The sequence below is a fragment of the Manis pentadactyla genome, chromosome 15 (assembly GCF_030020395.1).
Source record: "Manis pentadactyla isolate mManPen7 chromosome 15, mManPen7.hap1, whole genome shotgun sequence".
Classification (NCBI taxonomy): Eukaryota; Metazoa; Chordata; class Mammalia; order Pholidota; family Manidae; genus Manis; species Manis pentadactyla.
The window spans coordinates 55635981-55657558 of record NC_080033.1 but is presented as its reverse complement, the minus strand read 5'-3'; the positions used below and the strand labels follow the sequence as shown (position 1 = coordinate 55657558).

Sequence of the window (21578 nt, the reverse complement as noted above, 5' to 3'; positions counted from 1 at the left end):
TTTATACCTCAAATTCATAAGCAAAGGAAATCTACTTTATTCAAGAATGTATTAAGCTACAATGAATGTGGAATTTCTCACAGCTACTCAATTCTATTAAATCCCACCAAAGCAGAAAGAAAATACTTCTGGAGAAGTTTTAAAAAGCAAAGGATTCCACCATCTTTAGGTTCCTAGGAACCTAAAAATAGTAATAATGAACTGCTGAAAAATAATAATAATGAACAGTTAATAAAAGGAATTCTGACACAGAAAATTTTTAAAAATCAGAGAATCATTTGGCAATCATTTACTTACTGTTAGCACTACTATTGATTATGGGGCACAAAGTCAATAGAATAGAAATGGTGCTGCAATCACAGCTTAACATCTATATGTAGGAAAAAATGAGTAAGATGTAGGAAATAATAAATAAGATGATTTATAGTCATCTAAGAGAACACAGAATATGTACTCGTATGATTTTGTAAAAAAAAAAAAAATAGCCAGCACAATTTCTAAGACAGCCATCATAGTGGCCTTCAAGGACTAAACAAGTAGGAGTAAATCAACTCTACCTACTTTAAATTAATAAGCCTCTGAGTCCATCCACATGACATTCTCACCAACAGGGCAAGAAATCATGGTAACAATTAAGTAGGTAAACTGTTGTTTTGAGAACAGTGGCCATAGATATCAGCATTTAGAACTTGTCCTTTTCAAGTTATGGATAAACATATAAAGATATCAAATATATATGCTCATGTTTCCGAATGTTATACTATTTGTATTAATTATACATAATGGCAGCTACTGTGGAACACAAAATTCAAGTGATGATATAAGCGGCTGGGAAAATAATCCCTTAAAATAGCAGACAGAAAACAACAAAGTGGTCTAATTATGATTCCAACACAAATTCAGAATACAGTAAGACTACACTAGACAAAAACTGGATTGGGTATCATATTCAATAGGTAGTGTGGAATAAAACAAGCCCAAGGGGAGGTTCAAAGAAGAAAACACAATGAAACACACTGACTTTGGAAACAAACACCACTCAAGTAGCTACCTTACCTTCATCAAGTTAACTCATCTGTATGAGCGTCAATCACTTTATCTGTAAATTGAGGAAAGTATCTACACTGAAAGGTTGTTGTGAAGATTCTAGATAATCTATATCAACACCTAGCACAGTATCCAGAACAGACATCAAATAAATGTTAGACTTACTATATGTAATATCTAATAGAACAGAAATAAATCTGGGTCTCAACAGTCTGCCTATTACCATTGACTATAATTTTTAAGTCAACGATGATAAAGTTCCATTACTTAAAAAACAGCATATTATAAAAGCCTAACATAAGAATTTTTTAAATGGTCTTTTAATAAACCACATCAGTAAGTCCTTTACCACAGTGATATAAACATTAATAATACTTCCAATGAATGTTCAAGAACCATTAGAAAGAAATGTCATGTAATATTAACCCTACATTTCTACCAACCCAGATTTCTCTTTTAGATACAGTTTCTTCTCCGAATTCCATACTAGTTTGCACTTTTCAAACTCTGAGCTTCAGGTTACTAACAACGATGACATCTCCTACCCAACTCCTTTCTGCTCTCAGTATCTTAACAGATTTCTTCCACCCCCATCTCTCAATCGAAGGCTGGTTCCTTTGAGGACACCACTTGTCTATAAGTCATTGCAGCGTGCAGATGCTCATTCACCGATTCTCAAATGCGCACTCTGAGGCCAAAAAGCAGACAGTACCCTCAACTACTCTTACACATCTCTCCCACTTTGGGAACATTTCTTACCAGTCTTTGGTAAGACTCCAAAGTCACACAATCCAGCTAAATAAATAACCTTCCAACTATTACTACCATTATTAGCTAATGTCCTCTAGGTCACTGGCATCTGGCAGAGGCTTCCTCTATACTCCAAGTCTACCTGATCCCAGGTATTGTCAACAGCTGTGTCCTTCACCCTCACCTCACCTGAACATCCATTACCCAGGAAGGTAACTTGGACCTTGACACTCTCAGGGCCCATTTGACTCCTGTAATCTTAAAACTCTAAAACTCCTATCCCAAACCATTCATCACTCAGTTTTCTTTTACTCCATTATACCAAGTGTGTAACTTGGTCTGGATGCATGGTCTCTTAAACCCTCCCTTTTCTCTCAGTCTATCTTTCAACTCCTGGCTTTACATCCTTCCATATCTACTCTAGCTCTTAAATTCCACCACTTCAACTGCCTTCTTCCTGGCAGCTCATTTCTATCCACTCTTAAACTTTCCACACAGCAAATTTCAGCCCAGAATCAACCCAATCATCTATCTTCTCTGTTATTACACAAAAGCAGTCATATATTGCTGTACAACAACAATCCAGACTAGTAGAAACACAAGTCTTCAAATTGCATACTGAGCTGAGCCCCAAATGTCACTGTTTAGGAGGAAATTTTGCCACCCAAAGATACGTATCTTTGGCATACTGATTCATTTAAGAGGGTTATTCTTAAGAAACTGCAGACAGAAGAGAAGCTACCCTTTTGTAAGAAACCAAGTAGAAGTAGAGAACTAAGTAGAAGCTACCCTTTGTAAGAAATATTAACATGTATAAGGGTAATCTTTGGTAAAGGTATCTTTCCTTTGAACCTGGAAGAGGAAGATTAATCTCTAGAGACTCTTACCAGTGGAGAAGGCAAGGACTTAAATATGCAAAACAACCTTACTCTTCTATATTGTGTTTACCTGGTAACATCCCCTAAGTGACTCCTTACCCGCAACATCTTTTGTCACTGGCTGAAAATGGTATTTAAGGTGATGGCATTGGCCATTTGGACGGGTTACTCAATATTCCCAGGGCTGGGTCTCTCCCGGATATAAGAAAGGTATAATTGTCATTAAACTTTTGTTAGATTTTCTCTTGTTAATCTGTCTCATGTCAATCTGATTCTTAGACCAGCTAGAAGAACTCTGATGGGTAGAGGAAAACTTTTCTTCCCCAACACGACTCAGCAATAATTCTGCTTTTCCTGCCAGCTAGCTCCCTCTCCCATTTATATTCCAAACCTTCTCTAACTTCTCAATCATTCTGTCTACTGTGACAGCCCATTTACCAAGGGCTCTTGATCCTAACTTGACAAAGATAGCAGAGATCTACTATTTCTAACACCATCTTCAAAAATATATGTATCTCCGCAAGTATCTACATTTATTCACTTATCTTTTGATTTCTTACTTTCTCAAAAAAAAAAGACCCCTCTCCAATATAAAGTGAATCTCTCCATCTATGCTGTAAATTCCACTCCCTAGTTCCATCAGGTATCTTCTTTTATGTAACTTCAAACTTCCACTTCTTCCCACTGACTACTTAGTTCAATCTGTCACATTTCCTTTACAAAGCTTCCCTGAGAAACAAGTTCTTTTCTAGGATCTTCTCTCTCCTCCTTAGTCTAACACGTTAGTTTTCTACAGGGGGCAATTTTGCTCCCCATTGCTTTGACAATGTGTGAAAGCATTTTTGATTGACACAGCTTGGGAGGTACTACTGGCATATAGCAAGTAGGGGCCAGGGATGCTGCTAATGCACAAGTCAGCAGCCCCCAAACAAACAAGTATCCAGTCCAAGATCAATAATGCCAGAGTTGAGACACCTTGATAAATAAATAAATAAATAAATAAATAAATAAATAAAATTTAGAAATAGTAGTGTACTGTCGCTGTCTCTACCTCCACAATTTTCAACGTTTCTTGGCTTCAGGTCTTATCTATCCACTGAAACAGCTCTTAACACAGTCCACACCTGTACGAATCTCCCTGAGAGAAGTGGATATTAACCACTCCTCCTTAAAATCCTCTACTTGAATGGCAATAATGAAGATGAAAGCAGAAAATAAAACAGAAAACAGAGAAACACCAATGAAACTCAAACATGATTCTCTGAGATCAAACAAACACTGAAAACTTATGTTCACCAATAACCTGTATGCAACTGTTTACATGTAGCACATTTATTCATAACTCCCAAATATCAGGAGGAATCAAGATGTCTTTTAAGTAAATGAATAAACTGTGGTACACCCATATGATGAGATGCTTCATAGTGATAAAAAGGAACTAGCTATTAATTCATAAAATGACATGAATGAATCTTAAATGCATTTTGCAAAGGCAAAGAAACCAGACACAAAGAGAAGTGGGAGTGTATGGCTACAAAGGGCACCCGAGGGAGAATTTTTAAGATGATGGAATTATTCAGTATGGTAATGTAAAATGGTGCAGCGAGTGAGGAAAAGCCTGGCGGTTCCTCAGAAAGTTACAACACAGAATTAACACTGGACCCAGCAATTCCACTCAGGTATATATATACCCAAGAGAAATAAAAACATATGCCCATACACAAAATTTGTATGTGAATATTTATAGCAACACTTACAAAAGTAAGACCTGAACACTGAAAACTACAAAAATTGCTGAGACAAATTAAATAAATAATAGTGATGTACAATAAAAAAATCATGACGACATATAATGAAATCACAAAATAGAGAGAGACATTTTATTCATGTATTAGAAGACTCAATACCGGTATCAGTTCTCCCAAAACTGGTCTACAAATTCAACACAATCCTACTCAAATTCCAATACACTTTTTTACAGAAACTGGCAAGCTGATTTTTAAATGTATATGTAAAGGCCAAAGATTGAGAAGAGCCAAAACAACTTGAAAAACAACAGATTTGGGGAAGTGACTATCTGACTTCAGATTACTACAAAGGTACAGTAATCATGATAGTGTAGTATCAGTAAAGCACAGACACATATCTCACTCATCATAGAACCAAGTCCAAAAATAAACTCACACATATATGGTCAACTGATTTTTTTAACAAATGGGGCTGGAAAAATTGGATATGCAGAAGTAAAAACAGTGAACTTGGATCCTCACACTTTACACACAAAAAGAATTAACTAAAAAAATAGGACAGATTTAATGTAAAACCAAAAACTATAAAACCTCCAAAAGAAAACCTAGGAGTAAATCTTTGTGAATGTTAAGTTAGGCAGATTTCTCAGATACGACATCAAAAGCACAGTCCATCCATGAAAGAACAAACTGCTAAATTAAACTTCATTAAACTAAAAACTTCTGCAAAACAGTTAATGAAATGACAAGCCATAGATAGGGAGAAACTCTTTGCAAAGCCTGTATCTGATAAAGGATTTGTGTCTAAAAAAAGTAAAGAATTCTCAAAACTCAACAATAAACAACCACTCCAATTTTAAAAGAAGCAAAGACTTGAATGGACATTTGATCAGAAATGATATACAGATGATAAAAAAGATGCTTAATACTACTAAGCCATTAGGAAATTAAAAATCAAAACCATAATGAGATACCTCTGCACACCCATCAGAATGGCTAACATAAGAGAGTGATGATACTCAATGCTGCCTGGGTGCAGAAAAACTGGGTAACCTATGCACAGCTGATGGAAATGAAAAAGCTTGGCAGTTTCTTATAAAACTAAACTCACATACTAGAGGTTGGGGGGACAACTGCACGTTTAGGCATTTATACCAGAGAAATGGAAACTTACACAAAATCCTGCATACAAATGTTTATAGCAATTTTATTCATAATAGACAGTAACTGGAAATCACCAGATATCCTTGAGTGGATAAAAGGTAAACAAATTGTAATATATCCATATCATGAAATACTTCTCAGTAATTAAAAGGAACAAACTTAATATATGCAACAACTTGGGAGGATAGCCAGGTAATAATACTGAGTGATCAAAGCCAACCTCAAAAAGTTAAATAAATACTATATCACTCAATTTATATAACATTTTCTTGAATTAAAATTATAGAGATGGAGAATAGACTAGTGGTTGCCAGGAATTAGAGATTGGGGCAGGGAGGAAGGAGGGAAGTGGGTATGGCCATAAAGGGGTTAGTGCGATGGAACTTTGTGGTAATGGAACAGTTCTACATCTTGATTATAGTGGTGGTTACATAAATCTACATATGTGGCAGTGGCTACACAAAATTGCACAGAAAAACACACATACACACACACAAGTGCATGTAAAATCAGTGACACCTGAATAAATTTGGTAGATTGTTATTTTCCTAGTCTTGATATTATACTACAGTTATGCAAAATGTTATCACTAGGGGAAACTGAATGAAGGATACCCAGAACCTCCTCCCTCTCTGTACTTTTTTGCAACTCTCCATGAATCTATAATCATATCAAAATAAAAAGCTCTATTTTAAATAGGCAGAAGATTCAACAGCCACTTCACCAAAAAAGCTCTGGACAGTAAAGAAGCATCTAAAGATATTCAATGGCATTGGCCATTAGGGATAATAAAACCACAAGGGGATACTACCACACACCTCTCGGAATGGCTAAAATTTAAAAGACTGACCATACCAAATGTTGGTGAGGATGAAGAAATGTACATTTCCACTGCTAATAGGAATGTACAATGATATATGCACTTTGGAAAACAGTTTAACAGTTTCTCAAAAAGTTAAACTTACAACACCTACCACATGATCCAACCACTCCATTCCTAGGTATTTATCCAAGGGTAGAGGAAATACGTGTCCACACAGAGACTTACATATCAATGTTCATAGCAGCTTTGTTTATAATAGCAAAACCTGGAAACAATCCAAAAGTCCATCAAGAGGTGAATGGATAAACAAAACATGGTATCTGCAGACAACAGAAACTACTCTCCAATAAGAAAAGAACCTACTGATATGCTCATTAACATGAAGGGATCAAAATAACAACGACAAAAGAAAGAAGCCAGTCAAAAAAGAGCATAAACGTCATCACTCCATTGATGTATTCTATAATGACTTCAGTGGTTGTCTGGGAAAAGGGGAAAGTGAGTGGGAGGGAATCATTACACAGAGTCAGAAGGAAACTTTGGGGAGTGATAGATACGGTACGTTAACTATCTTGAATGTGGTTAAGTCTCATAGATAACACACGTATCAAAACTTACCAAATTGAAAAACAAAAACTTTTCAAAACTTTATACTTCAAATAAGCACAGTTTTTTAATGAAGGGGATCAGAATATGCCATACCAAAATATGCCATGTTGGCATAGGATTATTTGAGCTGAAGGCAACTGAAAAATACCAGACACAGGAAGAACTGCCTCTCCTTTCTGCTTAAAAGCAGGGCAAAAATTTCCCTTTGTAAAGTGACAAAATTTCCATTTGTAAAGAATACTCTTATATCTGCCTAACAAATCTTACTAAACAGCTCTTCTTTATCAAAGGTTTCCTAGTCACCTTCCCACAGGTTACATCCACCAGAACCCCCAAACCCCCTTTTACGTTGTCTAGGCTCTTCATACTTTATCACTCTGATAAAATAGTATGAAACTTCCTAGACTTTTCATAGTGTCTGGCACATATTAAACTAATTTTATTTTATTGAACCATCTTTCCCGCTCCCCACCTCCAAATATGCTTCCCCTCCCCTACCACAGATGACCCAAACTAGAAAAATTGAAATAATCCTAGCCTCCTTCCTCTCCTTACTCAACTGAGAGCAAGTCCTATTGATTTCTTTCTCCTAAATTTATCTCAGTTTTATTCCCACCTTGCCATCTCTACTCCTCTGCACTTACCATTTCTCAGGCAGAACTTTTGCTGCACCTGTACACCCACCCCCGGCAACCCACCTCCATTCCTGTGTTATTCAATTCATTATCCACAGTGTAGCTAGGTGATCTAAGCCGTAAATTTGACATTCCTGCCCATCTTAGAATCTTTCAATGGTTCCCTGCTATTTACAATCAATACTCCTCAATACAACATAAGAGGCTCTCCTCCTCTGGCCACCTGTGGAAACTCTAGCCTGATCTTCAGCCTTTCCAAATTAAAGTGACCACACTCTCTCACCTGTGTCCTTAGGTGTGGTTATCAATGGGCCATAAATACAATTTGTATTTCATCTACCTAGAGAACTCATCCTACAGGATTCAGCTTATTTGTAGCTCTTCTCTGAGCTCTCAGGGCAAAGTTAAGCTTTTTGTCATTTCTGCTCTCAGAGAGCCCTCTCTGTACTTGTATTATTAAAGTATTGCCATATTTATTTACATATCCATGCCAATAAACAAAGTCATATTCACACATAATAGTAATAATGACAAAATTAATGTTATTAAAAGACTGAATGATTTAGTATATTCACTCAGCTAATGGTCCTGAAGTTCCTTCCTGCTCATTTACTCTAAGATTGCATACAATGTTGTGGTCTGGTTTCTACTTTCTCTTCCCAGTGCATAACCTTCTATTTTATACTTTAACAAATGCTAGTTCCTTTCAGACTAGGCTTAAAGACAAAGAGTGAAATAAAACACTTTAAAAAACATTTTATTATCTCTCATTTTGAAAAATCAGGATTATTTTAATTAAGTGACTCTGTCTTTACACTTTTCAATGTCTGCACGACTATCTGACTACTCATGAACCCCACAAGGATCATGAGTTTGGTGCTCCACATATCCCACCTACCAGACACCAAACCCACACTATTCACAGAAATCTGCCAGACATACTTCATTCTCAGTTTTTTTCTTCACTTATATAGATCCCATGTCTACCCCAAGAACTTTGACAAAGCAAGGGAAAAAGCAAAGGCCAGAAAAACTAACTACATAGAAAAGTAGCATTTACATTTTAAAAATTCCTCAGTAGCTAACAAAACTGTGGTGGGAAAGTTCACGCAATTCTTTTGCTCTCCCCCATCTCCCCATTCCCAGCATCCATTTTTTTTCCTTGCTACCTAACAGATTTTCTTCCATGTATCCACCCCCTCCCATGCAGCCATGTGCTTCAGGGGAAGCCAACCACATCCTCAGGACAAGGGATGGGCCTGGTTGGCTAAGAATAATTCCATCCGTCTTTACCAGTGACTAATTTAGGAAAGGGAATGTAACCCAATTTTGGTCAATGAAATAAGAGCTTAAATTTGCTGTAGTCAAAAATCCTGGAAAACTCCTCCCTCACTCTTAAAAAGAAAATAATCACTTTTGTGATGCCAGTGTTTGTGTCTTTTCTTTCCCCACACCAAATATCAAACCCAAATATAATTGTTTTGCATATGTTTAAACAAGAAAATTGGAAGTATTTCTATTTCTTTCAAACAGTGATCAGATGATAAAAAGCCTAAAGTTTTAAAACAGTGATCAGTCAACATATACTATGAAGAGTTTTCTTGACTTTGTTCTGAAAAGGAGAGTTCTGGCAAAGCTCAGAGACAACTGAGTGAGTGTAAAAAGAAATATACAGACGGCAGAAGCCTAAAAGGCAGTACTGATCCTGGGAGATATAAGTGACACATGGCAAACTGATCAAAACATAAGGAAAAAAATGGGTGTCAATGTTAGTGGTTACAGAAGATAAAAGCAACTTTACCTGGGTTGTAAATTCAAGCGAAGAAAGAAATACTCACACATCTTTTGGAACATGTGAAAACAAAATGTTAAGTTGAAAAAAAGAAGGGAAAAAAAAAACAAACCTGCCCTAACTAGTAATTTAGCATTTTTAAAATACTGAACTTTTCCCTCATTTAGGTTTAGGGCAATTCTGATGACAAATCTAAAAATGTTAAATCTGAAGTGCAAAATAGCCTGTAAAGGTCACAAATTGGACGCTAATCAGAACAACATGGGAAGGAGTTGCCAAAGAAAAAGGCCAAATCCTCATTACTTCAAACCTAGAACAACATGACCTCTTGACCTCCAAATCCACAAGGAAGCTAAGAGCGGCCCGAAGAGCCACATCTGGGCCTAGCACAGTTAGCTGTGGGATATCCTCTACTGCTCTGGCTGTATCACTGCTACCATTTAAAAATTTTTAGAGCTTGCTTGTAAGAAAGTAAGAAATATCTCTCAAGCAGCCATTTTGAGCCAAGCAGCCATTTTGAGCCAAAAGCAGAAAATCTAGTCACAGAAACATGTGGAACTTGTAAACCGTGCCTCAGATACATTTGATTCCATGTGCTCACCATAAATCTTGGTTTCACCGAAGGAAAAATTGAGTATTTCTGTACTTAAATTTTTTCTGAGAGTAGAGAGGCAAGAGGCATGGTGGAAAGAGCCCAGCTCAAAAACCAAGGTTCAAATCCCAACTCTTCTACTTTCTAGAAGGTCAAATCTCTTTGCATTTCTGTATCCTCAGGTATAAAACAGAAATAATGCCTAACTCTTCTGGTTATCATGAGACTTCAGACAACATATTTTAAAATGCCATGCCCATAGTAGGTACTCAGTAACACTGGATTATGTACCTAGCAGAACACAAAAAAGGAACAGTTACAAAAATGATCAAAATTATAGGCTATGCAAAAATAACTCTAGGATATTCAAGCAGAAATTAGGCAAATGGTGGAAAAGAACAGAAGAGTAGGAGTCCAAGCTCAAGATCTCTGTTTTGCAATGAACTAGTTAAATGACCCTGGGCAAGTCAACTTGAACTGTAATCTCCTCTTATAAAATGAAAGGACAAAATTAGTCTGAAACTATCCCGTGCTTTTTAGCAACATCACACAACTAGCAACCAAGACCTGAATCTAGAACCTGGACCTAGCTCAATACCAACTCAAAAATGTTATAGAAACATTTATATCACCTCACAAAAGAGAAACACTATGAACAGCATGTGCATGAATGGCAGTTCAGATAAATGGGTGGGGGAAAACATTTCACTCTGGGACTGAAAAGAGATGAATAAAATTAAAGATGAACTTGATATCAATGTACAGAGTGAGGGACATAAAATAAGTGGAGTGCAATGAAGAACAGTGAGGAGGCAGGTTTCAGATGCAAAGGAGGAGGTATAGAAGATAAATAACCTTAACTGTGACTTTCAAAACCAAATTAAGAGGAATAAAATACAAAGAGAAAATTACACAAATCCAAATAGGAGGCGGCCAAGACTTGATTCTGGCCACAGAGCAGAGAAAGAAAGAGATACAACTCATTTTCAGGAAGTGGCAAAATTTAGCAATCAACTAACCCAATATAAGATAGCAATAAGCTAATTCAATTTGATTTTTTTTAAATGTATTAAAGAACTACAGACATAGGATATATGGCTTGAATTACAGGAACATCTCAGTGAACTAACAGCTTTAATATAATCAGCACTGTGAACCCATCTCATAGAGCTGTTTTTCAAATGGAAGGTAGTGATCTATTATGAGGTGTGACCAACAATATTTTAATGTAATGAAAAAGAAAACGTCAGGGTAATGCCAGAGAGTAAGGTAAACACTAGTTTACCTCAAATTTCGATTTCAGTTTTCAGTGTATAAACAAGTATGCTTGTGCTAGGCTAAAACATAAAATGCATTTCTTACTCTCAATTATGGTCAAAAAGGTTTCAAAACCGTGTTATGGATGTTTTCAAACAGATAGTGTACAGTATAATAAGTCCCTGTATATCTGTCATTTAGTTTCAATAATTACTGAATGTCATGTTTTTTCCAAAATGTTATTTTTACTGAACAACCTTTACTGGAAGGAAGTGAGTGTTGATAGCAGATGAAATATCAACTTTCCTTAAAACGCTTATTTTGCAATAAAAAAGTAAAAAGTAACATTTAGATAAAACTTTCTATATCTACCCCCCTGCAAAGGCTTTCCTCAGATGATGGACAAGGCTAAAACTTGTATTGCTTTAATATTCAATATGATCTCACAAATGGCAAAACATGAAATACAAATTTCAGAACATGTTTAATCGGAAATGTTCCCAAATTAAAAGAATTTATACGTTGATTATTTTTGTGAGGTGAAGTCTACCAATTACATAGCAAATTAAAAATCTAATCTTAAATGTAAGACCAAGTTCTCTAGTTTCATTTCATCATATATTTAAGAGTTCCAGTGAATTGACAACACGTAATAAATATTAGACTGATGAATACAAGCAACATGATCAAATATTTAAAATTTCTCCGTTTCAAGCCCTTAAATTACTAAACATGTGAATTTTTCTGACCCCCACCCATATACTTAGAAAATACTTAAAAAATTTTTAAATACCTACTTAAAAGCATTATCATTAAGATCAGTTTACTTCCTATATATGTATACCACTAACTCACCTCATCATCCCACTGCTAATATTAACCAATCAAAGGGAGAAATGGGCTTGTAAATCACGTACCACAACTTTTATCTGTTATACCAGTTTTTTTAATTACATGCAACAGTAAATCCTATTAATTTCACAATGCTACTTTTAAAAAATGAACATTTTACTTATCCCAATCTAGCACCTTAAAGAGCTTTAAGACTTTCGGAATGTCAATTTTTTTAACTTCCTATTTAAAAACACACGAAAGTACAGACCGCTATAACAAACTGCACACACCTATCATCTAGCTTCAACAACTTTTGAATGTCATTTTTTTCCTGAATGCCGCAACCTTTTTTATTTTAAAGCAGTACTGAAAAATAGTTACAGTTAAAGATAATTCACAAACTGTTCATGAACGTGTTCTTGCCAATAACTACCTTGATGGGAAAAACTGCTTTTAGAAATACTCTTACATATGATACAAATCAACATTACTGAAAAAAAGTTATAGCTTTAAAGTTCATATAATCCTATTTTCTCATTAAAATAATCAGCAAAGCTGATGAAAATTTAACAGAAAATTACAAAATATAAGAATTAATTTTAATATGGAAAAGATTTGGAAATAGTAAAACTCTCACTTGCTTCTGTAACATAAGACATACTGGAACCATCCATTTTATAGAAAAATGAAGCCTTCAAAAGTTAGTTCTCCAGCGTACCCAGGACTGTCAAACTTCATAGTCCCCTTACATACAGGAATATCAGTATGTAAACCAGAACTGTCCTAACGACTAAATTTCATCTATCAACTGAAAGCAAGTCACAGACCATACTACTTAAAATTACTACTTAAGAAAGAGTGGTCCACATGTAAGAACTTGTTCGTTATGCTTCAGAAGATTGGAGACTGTTGAGAATTAGGCTTGGGGTTGATTAATGATTGTCCATTGAGTCCCCTATACAGAATTTTATTGTTGTTAACAACCATTTGATCAATAAATATGAGAGATGCCCTCTCAAAAAAAAAAAAGAAAGAAATATGCAACAGAAATATATCAACATTACTAGAAACGCTGAACTATATGCAGACCCATACTATGTTTCAGTTAAAATCATGGCTGTTAAAAAAGTTCAGTCCTGCTTGTGACTCTTTTAAGCCTCCCTGAACAAACTCACTCCTCTTAAATTCCACTGTTATTTGAACCTCATATGGAATGTCTGGGCAAATTTGGTGACTTGGATTTTGTTTTACAAGTCAGGCTTACTGCCAAGCCATCTGTGTCTACTCCCCTGACCCACCAGGACAGCTTTAGACAACACCTCCCTATTTATGTTACTGCTGTGAGCAAACTACTGCTTACTATCAAGTGAGGCTCAACCTACTCATGTTTCCTATCTCTTAAGAGTAATGCGACTGACTTCACTGTATTATGGTTTCCTCAACCCCACGTCTTATTTAAAGTCAAACACCACCTTACTGAATCAACTACTCCGTACTAAAAAGGAAAGGAAAGGGCGCAAAAAACTTGACAAGCAATAACACAATTTATCCTCTCTTCACAGGTTTCCATTTTATGTATCAGTATTTTATTTATTACTTTCTATGAAGAAAAGTGAATGCCACATTTTCTTACCAAAAATATCTTTATAATAACACTTCATTGAAAAAATACTGAGCAACTCAAAAGCAAAGCTTGGGATATGCCTTCAATACAAACAATTTTAGGCAAAGTTTACCAGTTGGCACAGAAAGGCAAGTCATAAGTTGATTCGACAACTTACCTGAAATTAGTATCTTAAATGCCCTTTAAATGCTTACAATACCTTACTAGACACCCACAATTTCTTGGCTATGTACGTAATACCCAAGTTTTTTAATTTTTATATTATCTAATAAAACTACTACAGCATTACCTGCTGATAGTTCAGAATATATTCCAAAATATCCCTTCTGTTTTGGTAAATGGGAAAACTTAAGAAAGCCTAGGCATAACAATGTTCTTACAGTGATGAAGTTTTAACAAAACTATATGACACTGAAATTGTTTTCCTGTTTTTCCTATATGCACTAATTTATTCACTAATCTCCATCACAAAATCCTGCTAATACCCCCCAGGAGCATCCTCTACTCTTATCAAGAAAAGTGTCAAAGAAATAAAATAGTAAATTATCCTTTCAAGTGAAATGTGAAACATTTATCACTGACTCAGTCACCTAATACATATTCTCACTATATTCAAGTCTAAAGAAAAAAAAAGCTGACCTAGGGTATGAAAGCAAAGTTCATCAGTATCAAATCCTGCTTTACACTACCTAATGTGCTGTATAAGCACACCATTAAATATCTACAGGAAACCATACAAGCAACTTCCCGTTTTTCAGATTGACTTAAATATCCAATTATACTTAGTATGCTTAGCAAATCAACCATCTTTCTCACCATACTGAGTCAGTAACAATTCAAGAAAGGAGAAAAACGTAACAGCGAATGAATTACTTTCAGTACTTTTATTTAGTAAGATATGAAAAAGGAGGTAGCATTGAAAATAACAGAATAGGAAGGGTAAAAAATGTCTAAGACAAATATTCCAACTCATCTAAGTAAGGTGTAAATAACTGAGTCTCCCATCTGTCCCTACTCTCTCAATGTTTTAGTTTAGTATAGGAAAGGGTCTAGGGAAGAGAAGAAAGTGAAAAATGACCTATCATCTGTTTTGTATATGTGCATTTTTTTAAATAAATGTTAACTACCACCACTTAATGAGCACCACTGGACGAAAGACCATGCTAAGAACTCTAAATACATTTTCTCGTTTATCATGAGATAAAACAAAAATACTGAGCAAAAATTATCAATAAAATATGAAAAGTGAGAAAATGAAATTATCTAGGAGACAGCAAATTATAAAAAACACATGAATCAGATCTTCAAGCACTAACAAAGTAAAAATACTACAGGGTAAAGACTAAGACGATAATCTAGGAAAAGTTCCTTAACTTTACATAAAATTGTGTATTAAAAGTGATATCCGACAAAGTTACACGTCTTGTCATAAAGTAAATTTCTTACAAAAATACATACTGCATCTAAGACATTTCTCCCCTTTTAAAAAGCAGTATGATAAGATACTACACACAATGTAGCACAAACTCCTCCGAGTAACTCTCATTCAAGACTAGAAAGTCAATATTTAGTAATGAACAAACCCTGAGTATCAAACTTTGAATATGAAAAGATTATAATAACATCAAACCAAATTAGAAATATATGTTCAATACACTAAAATAAAGCACCAGAAGCTGCCCTTTATAACAGAAAATAATGTTAATGAAATACATTAAACACCAACTTAAATACTTACTATTGAGGTATTCCTTCATTTTGAAGCTGGGTATTCAATAAAAAAAGTTTAAACAAAGCAAGTTTGATTAATTTTTAAGTGGGAAAAAAAAATCAAAGCTAGCACTGCCCTCATAGGAAAAAAAAGCTTAAGACTCTAGGGTCTGAAATTTTAATGGAAAAATCCCAAAACACCTCAGTAAGCAATAATCTTGAACAGTCAGTCACAGATGTACCTGATGTTATCAAGAGTCAAATCATCTAACTTGTACTTTTAACCAGCTTTCCTAGGATACTCACTAAATTCAGCCCCTCAGCTTATCCTCAGTCTCCATCCACTCTCTCCCGCTCCACCAAATATTTCTCAAACATCTTCTGTATGGAAATTTAGATGTGATACTCTCAAAACTTCAGAGAGATGGAAAACATGCAGCCCAAAGTTACCAAGATCTGCGGTTTTATGAACTGACCAATAAAAGCCAAAGAACTAAAACAAGTCTCACCAACTTCCTCAACCACACACACACACAAAAAGTTGAGCACTGACTCAATACTTAATCAGTATTTATTCATTAATTCAACAAATATTGGGTGCCTACTATGTTAAAGTCACTGTGCTAGGCAATGATAAAAAATTACGAACAAAATAAAGACTATCCCAGCCCTCCTGTAACTTCCACTCCAGAGAGGAGGAGAATACAAGAACAAGTAACACACTGATATAACCCAATACTGATTGCATTCCAAATTCTGAATTTAGTCTCATGGCCCACTTTACTGCCTATTATCATCCTAAAAGCATTTATGTTAATCCACTTAGTTCCTTCAAACTACACTCAAAATTATGCTAATTAAAATGAAAACTCATTTTGTGAACAAATAATTTTGAAACCTTAACTTTGAATATGTTAACACATCCTTCTCAACAGAATTTGAAAATTAGCTGCTAGGTGGTCACAGCAGCACCATTCAGAGAGCCTAAAGGTAGAAACAGCCCAAATGTCCATCAATGGAGGAAAGGATAATCAAACTGGGGTACCTATACAACAGAATATTATTCAGCCATAGAAAGGCATAAAGTACTGATATGTTCTACAACCTGGGATGAACCACGAAAGCACTATGCTAAGTGAAATAAGCCAGACACAAAAGGTCATATATGTAGGATTCCATTCATATGAAGTATCCAGAATAGGTAAATCCAGAGACAGATCCCAGGATAAGGATGGGCTGCCAGGAACTGGGGAGGGATCAAGGGAAAATGAGGAGAAACTGCTTGATGGGTTCAGGGTTTCCTTTAGGGGTGATGAAAATGTTTTGGAGCTAGACAGAAGTGGCAGTTGCACAATGTGCGAATGCACTAAATGCAACTGACTCATGCATTTTAAAATGGTTTACATGTCCTGTGTATTTCATCTTAATTTAAGAACAAAAACAGCTACTAGAGTATTTTAAAGTGGACTTTTTGTCACAAATAAAACTGCTCAAGTTTAACTTTGGGAATTTCAGTTATATATGTTTCAAACCTTAATTCCCTTTAGCCCCATTTTAGTATCAAAATGGCTTTTGGGTTTTTATGGCAAACATCATTTCTTAAAAACCTGTTTTCATTGCATGCAGATGTCATTTAATATTTTGGAAATACATATAATTCCTATTTACATGATGATACTCCTTTATTATGCATATTTATTAACATCTTTATTGATCATATATTTGGTATATAATATACTCTCATCAAGCATGTGCCCAATAAAAGTTTGCTGACATCAACTATCTTCTTTATAATGAAAATACTCATTCAAGTGAGTTTTTATTTTGTTCAATCTCAATAATCTAAGTGCAATTCAATGCCACCCTCTGCACCAATGCCACTTTTCCCACCTCCGTTATAAGATGCAGCACCATTCTGTCAGCCTAGCACCTTGGTTATTGAGTCAGCCTAGTTACTTGGGTTCTGTGCTCTCCACCTCCCATTTCCATAGTTCTTGAGAGGCTTCAGTCCTCTCTGCATCCACTGTAACACTACAAAGCACCTAACAGTATCTTCAACATAGTAGGTGCTCAAATGATGCCAGTGGAATTGAAGTAAATGCAGCCAACAAATAACTATTGTAAATTATTTATTATGTAGGAAAAGACATACAATATATATATTAAGACTAAAAGGACTGATAAGACAAATACTTCCCGGAGAATCCTTATTCACGTTATTTGTCAATGTAGCTCTACAGAACAGTCTGTTGAACATCAATATGAACATGGAAGTAATTCACCTAATGCCCAGAAAGAATAAATAGGGATTCGCCTTATCCATCTCCCTTTTGAAGTTCGCCTGCATATGTAATAGGGAAACTGAACTTAATGAAACAGTATTTCCAAACCAGGTCACAGGAGAGCTCGCAGTCCCTAGCCATCCTGTTTCTATTTCTCGATTGGTCTGACCTCCAAGCGTTATGGTGCCCAACCTTCCCAATTCATGATCTCCTTTAAAACATCTTCCAAGGTGAGCTCTTTTCCTTAAAATTAAAAATTGACTTCCTGAGCTTTCTAGATTTGTATACAGGCACCCTACTTTTTTTAAATCTTCCGAAACGTTTTGTTCAAGAAAAGAAACCCAGTTTTCAGAGAAGTCCCGTTATAGTTACACTTGGAAATGTGGGCCATAAACTTGCATAAGTGGAAGTTAACACTACAGCATTACTTTCCTTAGCAAAGTAGATTTAAACAGACATGTGCACGAATTTTGGAGAGCTCCTACACTTGAAGAATGCGCATCTTTCAAATGAAGATTTAAAAAACAATCTGGAATAGATGAAAAACCAAGCGCGCTGAACACTTCACAGGGACATTTTCTCCGCACTATGCTGGCAAAGCGGCGGCAAACAGACGCCACTTGGGCAGCGGCCCCGACCCTCGGCCTCCAAACCCCGGGCGTACACTGGCCACAGGCGTCCCGGAGTCGAATTCCCCACGAGTTCGTTTCCAGCCAGGCCCGCGGCCACTTCCACGTCGCTGCGACCCACACGCCTCCTCAGCGATTTAAATCTGCTCTTTATTTACCGGGCACGCGCGCGCGCACACACACACACACACACACACACACACGGTGTTACCAGACTGCACAACCAAGGGACCAGGGAGGGGACGAGCTCGTGCCAGAGAGGAAAGGAGGGGACGCTCCTCGCACCCGATCGGCTCGGCACCCACCTGCAGGCCGTGAGCCCGAGGACGGCGGCGCCGGAGCCCCGTCCTCCCCAAAGACGAGTTTGAAGTCGAGCTCGTCGTGGGTGCCACAGTTTGCAGTAGTCATCGGCTTGGCCCAGGGTGCTGCGGCTCCTCCTCAGGCAGCGGCGGCGCCAGAAACAGCGGCGGCGGCGACTCCTCAGCGCCGCTTCATGCCGGGCCGCGCATACCAGGAGATCGCGGCCCCGCGGCAAACTTTCCGGGCGGAGACCGCGAGGCCGAGGGTTGCGTTCCGAACTTAAAGCTGGCCGCGCGCCGAACCGCACCAGAAGCCGCCACCACTGCCAGTCGCTGCTGCCTAAGCCGCCACGGCCGCCTTAGCTGATATTCCCCGCCCCTCAACAGCCGCCGCCGCTGGCGCGCTCCCGCGCTCTGCGGAGCGGCCGGCCCTGCCCCCTACGCGCGCCCACCGGGCCGTGCCACCCATAGGCCGCTGGTGCTCCGGGAGAGCCCAATGGCCCCGCCCCCTACCCTACCGCGTGACTCCCTCCGGGAGGAGGAAGTCACGTAATATGGAGAACTAGGTAGTCGCGCCACCTCTTGGAAGTCGTAGTTCTGCTTCTATTCCCGCCTCCTGTTCTTTAAACCAAGGCCCCACGGCCCGGGGAGGGACCGAGAGGGACCCAATCCAAATTGGATTGAAGATCCCTTTCCTTATTGGAAGGAGCGCACGTCGAGGAAGGGGCGCAGGAGCCCTGAGGTTACGGGTTCGGTGACTGGTGGCTGAAGTGTCACTCCTGTTGGCTGGATTTGGGGAAGGTATTAGGACCCGGAAGGTTACGTTGGACGCCATTCACACCCTTTCCCCACCACCCTACCCTCCTGGCGGAGTCTTAATAGTGCAGAGGTCAGACCGAGTCTCTAGCCAGGTTGGGGCGGAGCCGGAGGAGATCTGGACCGCGCGCCGAGTCCAGACCTTGAGCTCCGCGTGTCTGCAGACCCACCCATTCTAGGCGGGGCCTGCGCCTCTGTGGCTGCGCCTTTGTCTATCCCCACGAGCACCCCGGCAGCTGCTCCCTCGAGGACAGCCGGCGCATTCGACGCCTCGGGAATGCCCAGTGGACAGTATCTGTCCCCAGCTGGAAGTCGGGCAGACAGAACGGGAAAGCCGGTCGTGAACTTGCGCCAGTCACGGGCCCCGATGCACAGCCGTGAAAGCGGGAGGGATCATGCTATGCAAACTGAGTGGCAGTGAGGAGGAAGTGACACTTGTCTGAAGAAACGTTTCTGCCCTCTGCCCCAACCCAGTGGACTTGTCTTCCCCTGAGACGACCCAAGACGCCTCCTTCTGGGGCCAGGGGTGGAGGCTGTGCCCGGGGATGCTGAACCTGACTTGTTTACTTAGGTCTCCTCCAAGGTGCAGGGTAGACCGAGAGCTGAGTGAGGTCGTGGTTACCGATTTCCCTAGCTCCCACAGGACATAGCATCCCTAGAAGCGTGTTGCCGGAGGAACCCACAGCCCTGTCTCAGAGGCTTGGGTACAGGTGCAAGGGCCCAGGCACATCCCACAGGGCCTACAAAAAGCCTCTGGGAGAAGTGGGTAAGGTGCAAGGCATTGTAGAGAGGCGTTAATATATGGACTGATACCTGAACTACCAGGGAGCCCTTGGGAGAGACCAACTAGGACCTGGATCAGGACAGTGAATGCCCAGAGCAGGTGAGATGTTCATCTTGGATTGGTTCACCCCTGAGGTCAGAAAACTTCCTGCCCTGTGTTCTCTGTACTCACACCTGTGCTGGACACGAGGACACAGAGATAAATTAGTCTCCCTTCAGCGGTTGTGGAGAGGAGGCAAGCAAATCTATGATCACTGTGCAAAGAGCTTAGGCTGTGTCAGGAGCCCAGAGAAGCTTCTTAATCCCTGGTTTCAAAGCCTCCACAGGGCTAAGTAGGAATTGGAGAGGCAGGCAAGAGGTAAAGAAGATGGTTCCAGGCAGAGAACAGATTTCCAAAGACCTAGACACCAGAAAGTACCCGCAGTGAGCAGAAGCCAAAGGTAAGGCCAAAGGCATGGGCAGAGTGCTGCAGGCCACTGACGGCTATCTGGACTCTATCCTGAGGACAATGGGGAGCTGCCATTTCAGAATTCTGGATGAATCACTGGATTGGACTAGGGAAAGGTGAGGTTAGAGGCAGGAGAAGATAACATCAGACAAAGAGAGAGCAAATGGTATTAAGTGGGTGAAACATCCTCCCTACAAACTGTCCTGCCTTCAAAGATCTTCAACCTTGAGGACCTGAGCATGGAACTTAGAGCCCAAACACCACAGGCAGATGGCCGGCCAGCCAGTTACTGCCATGTGCAACATGAGCCTGGTATAGCAAAAACCCCAGGAGCTTGGCCAGCCCACCTCCTCTCCCCATAAAACTTAATCCAATTTCAGGTGTGCCTCCTATCCCCACACATATATCCTTCCCAGGTTATTATCTGGATAAAGAAAATGGACCTTTATCTAGTGCCTCTGCCCTCCAAATATGACTTTAACCTGAACCAGGGCTCAGCCAGCCAGGCCAAGGGGAAAGCAAGAGGAAGAGCCTGGGCCTATCAGTCTCACTGCTAGGAAAGGACCATAGAAGCTGCAGATGGCTTGAAAAATTCACTCATTACTCAAATGCTCAGCAATGCATCTGTTCCCAGGCACTCTACACCTGGAGAACACTTAGAAAGGGGTCGTGTTTGGGGAAAGGTTTCTGTTCTGGAAGAAACTGAAAACCCTAACCTGAAGTGATAAAGGCTAGAGCAGGGGCGAGCACCAACAGCAGGAAGGTTGTCACCACCTTTGTAAGAAAGGCAGCAATGGCTAGGAACTCTGCAGGCTGTGACAGGACCTGCCCTCACTGAACAACACACAAACTCTCTCT

At 38.8% G+C, this 21578-nt stretch overlaps 1 protein-coding gene across 4 annotated transcripts in view; it reads right to left on the bottom strand.

The window, feature by feature from the left end:
* The window catches only part of NFATC3 (nuclear factor of activated T cells 3), a 134024-nt gene extending 112446 nt beyond the window's left edge, over positions 1–21578 (bottom strand). Inside the window, exons 1-2 of one of the 4 annotated variants that reach the window (XM_057492831.1) lie at positions 19534–21578; positions 18680–19459 (exon numbers count right to left, since the gene is read on the bottom strand). In XM_057492831.1, the coding sequence (XP_057348814.1) occupies positions 18680–18782 (103 nt within the window). In that variant the 5' untranslated portion in view covers positions 18783–19459; positions 19534–21578. The other 3 variants (XM_057492832.1, XM_036897546.2, XM_036897545.2) reach the window with 3 other exon arrangements.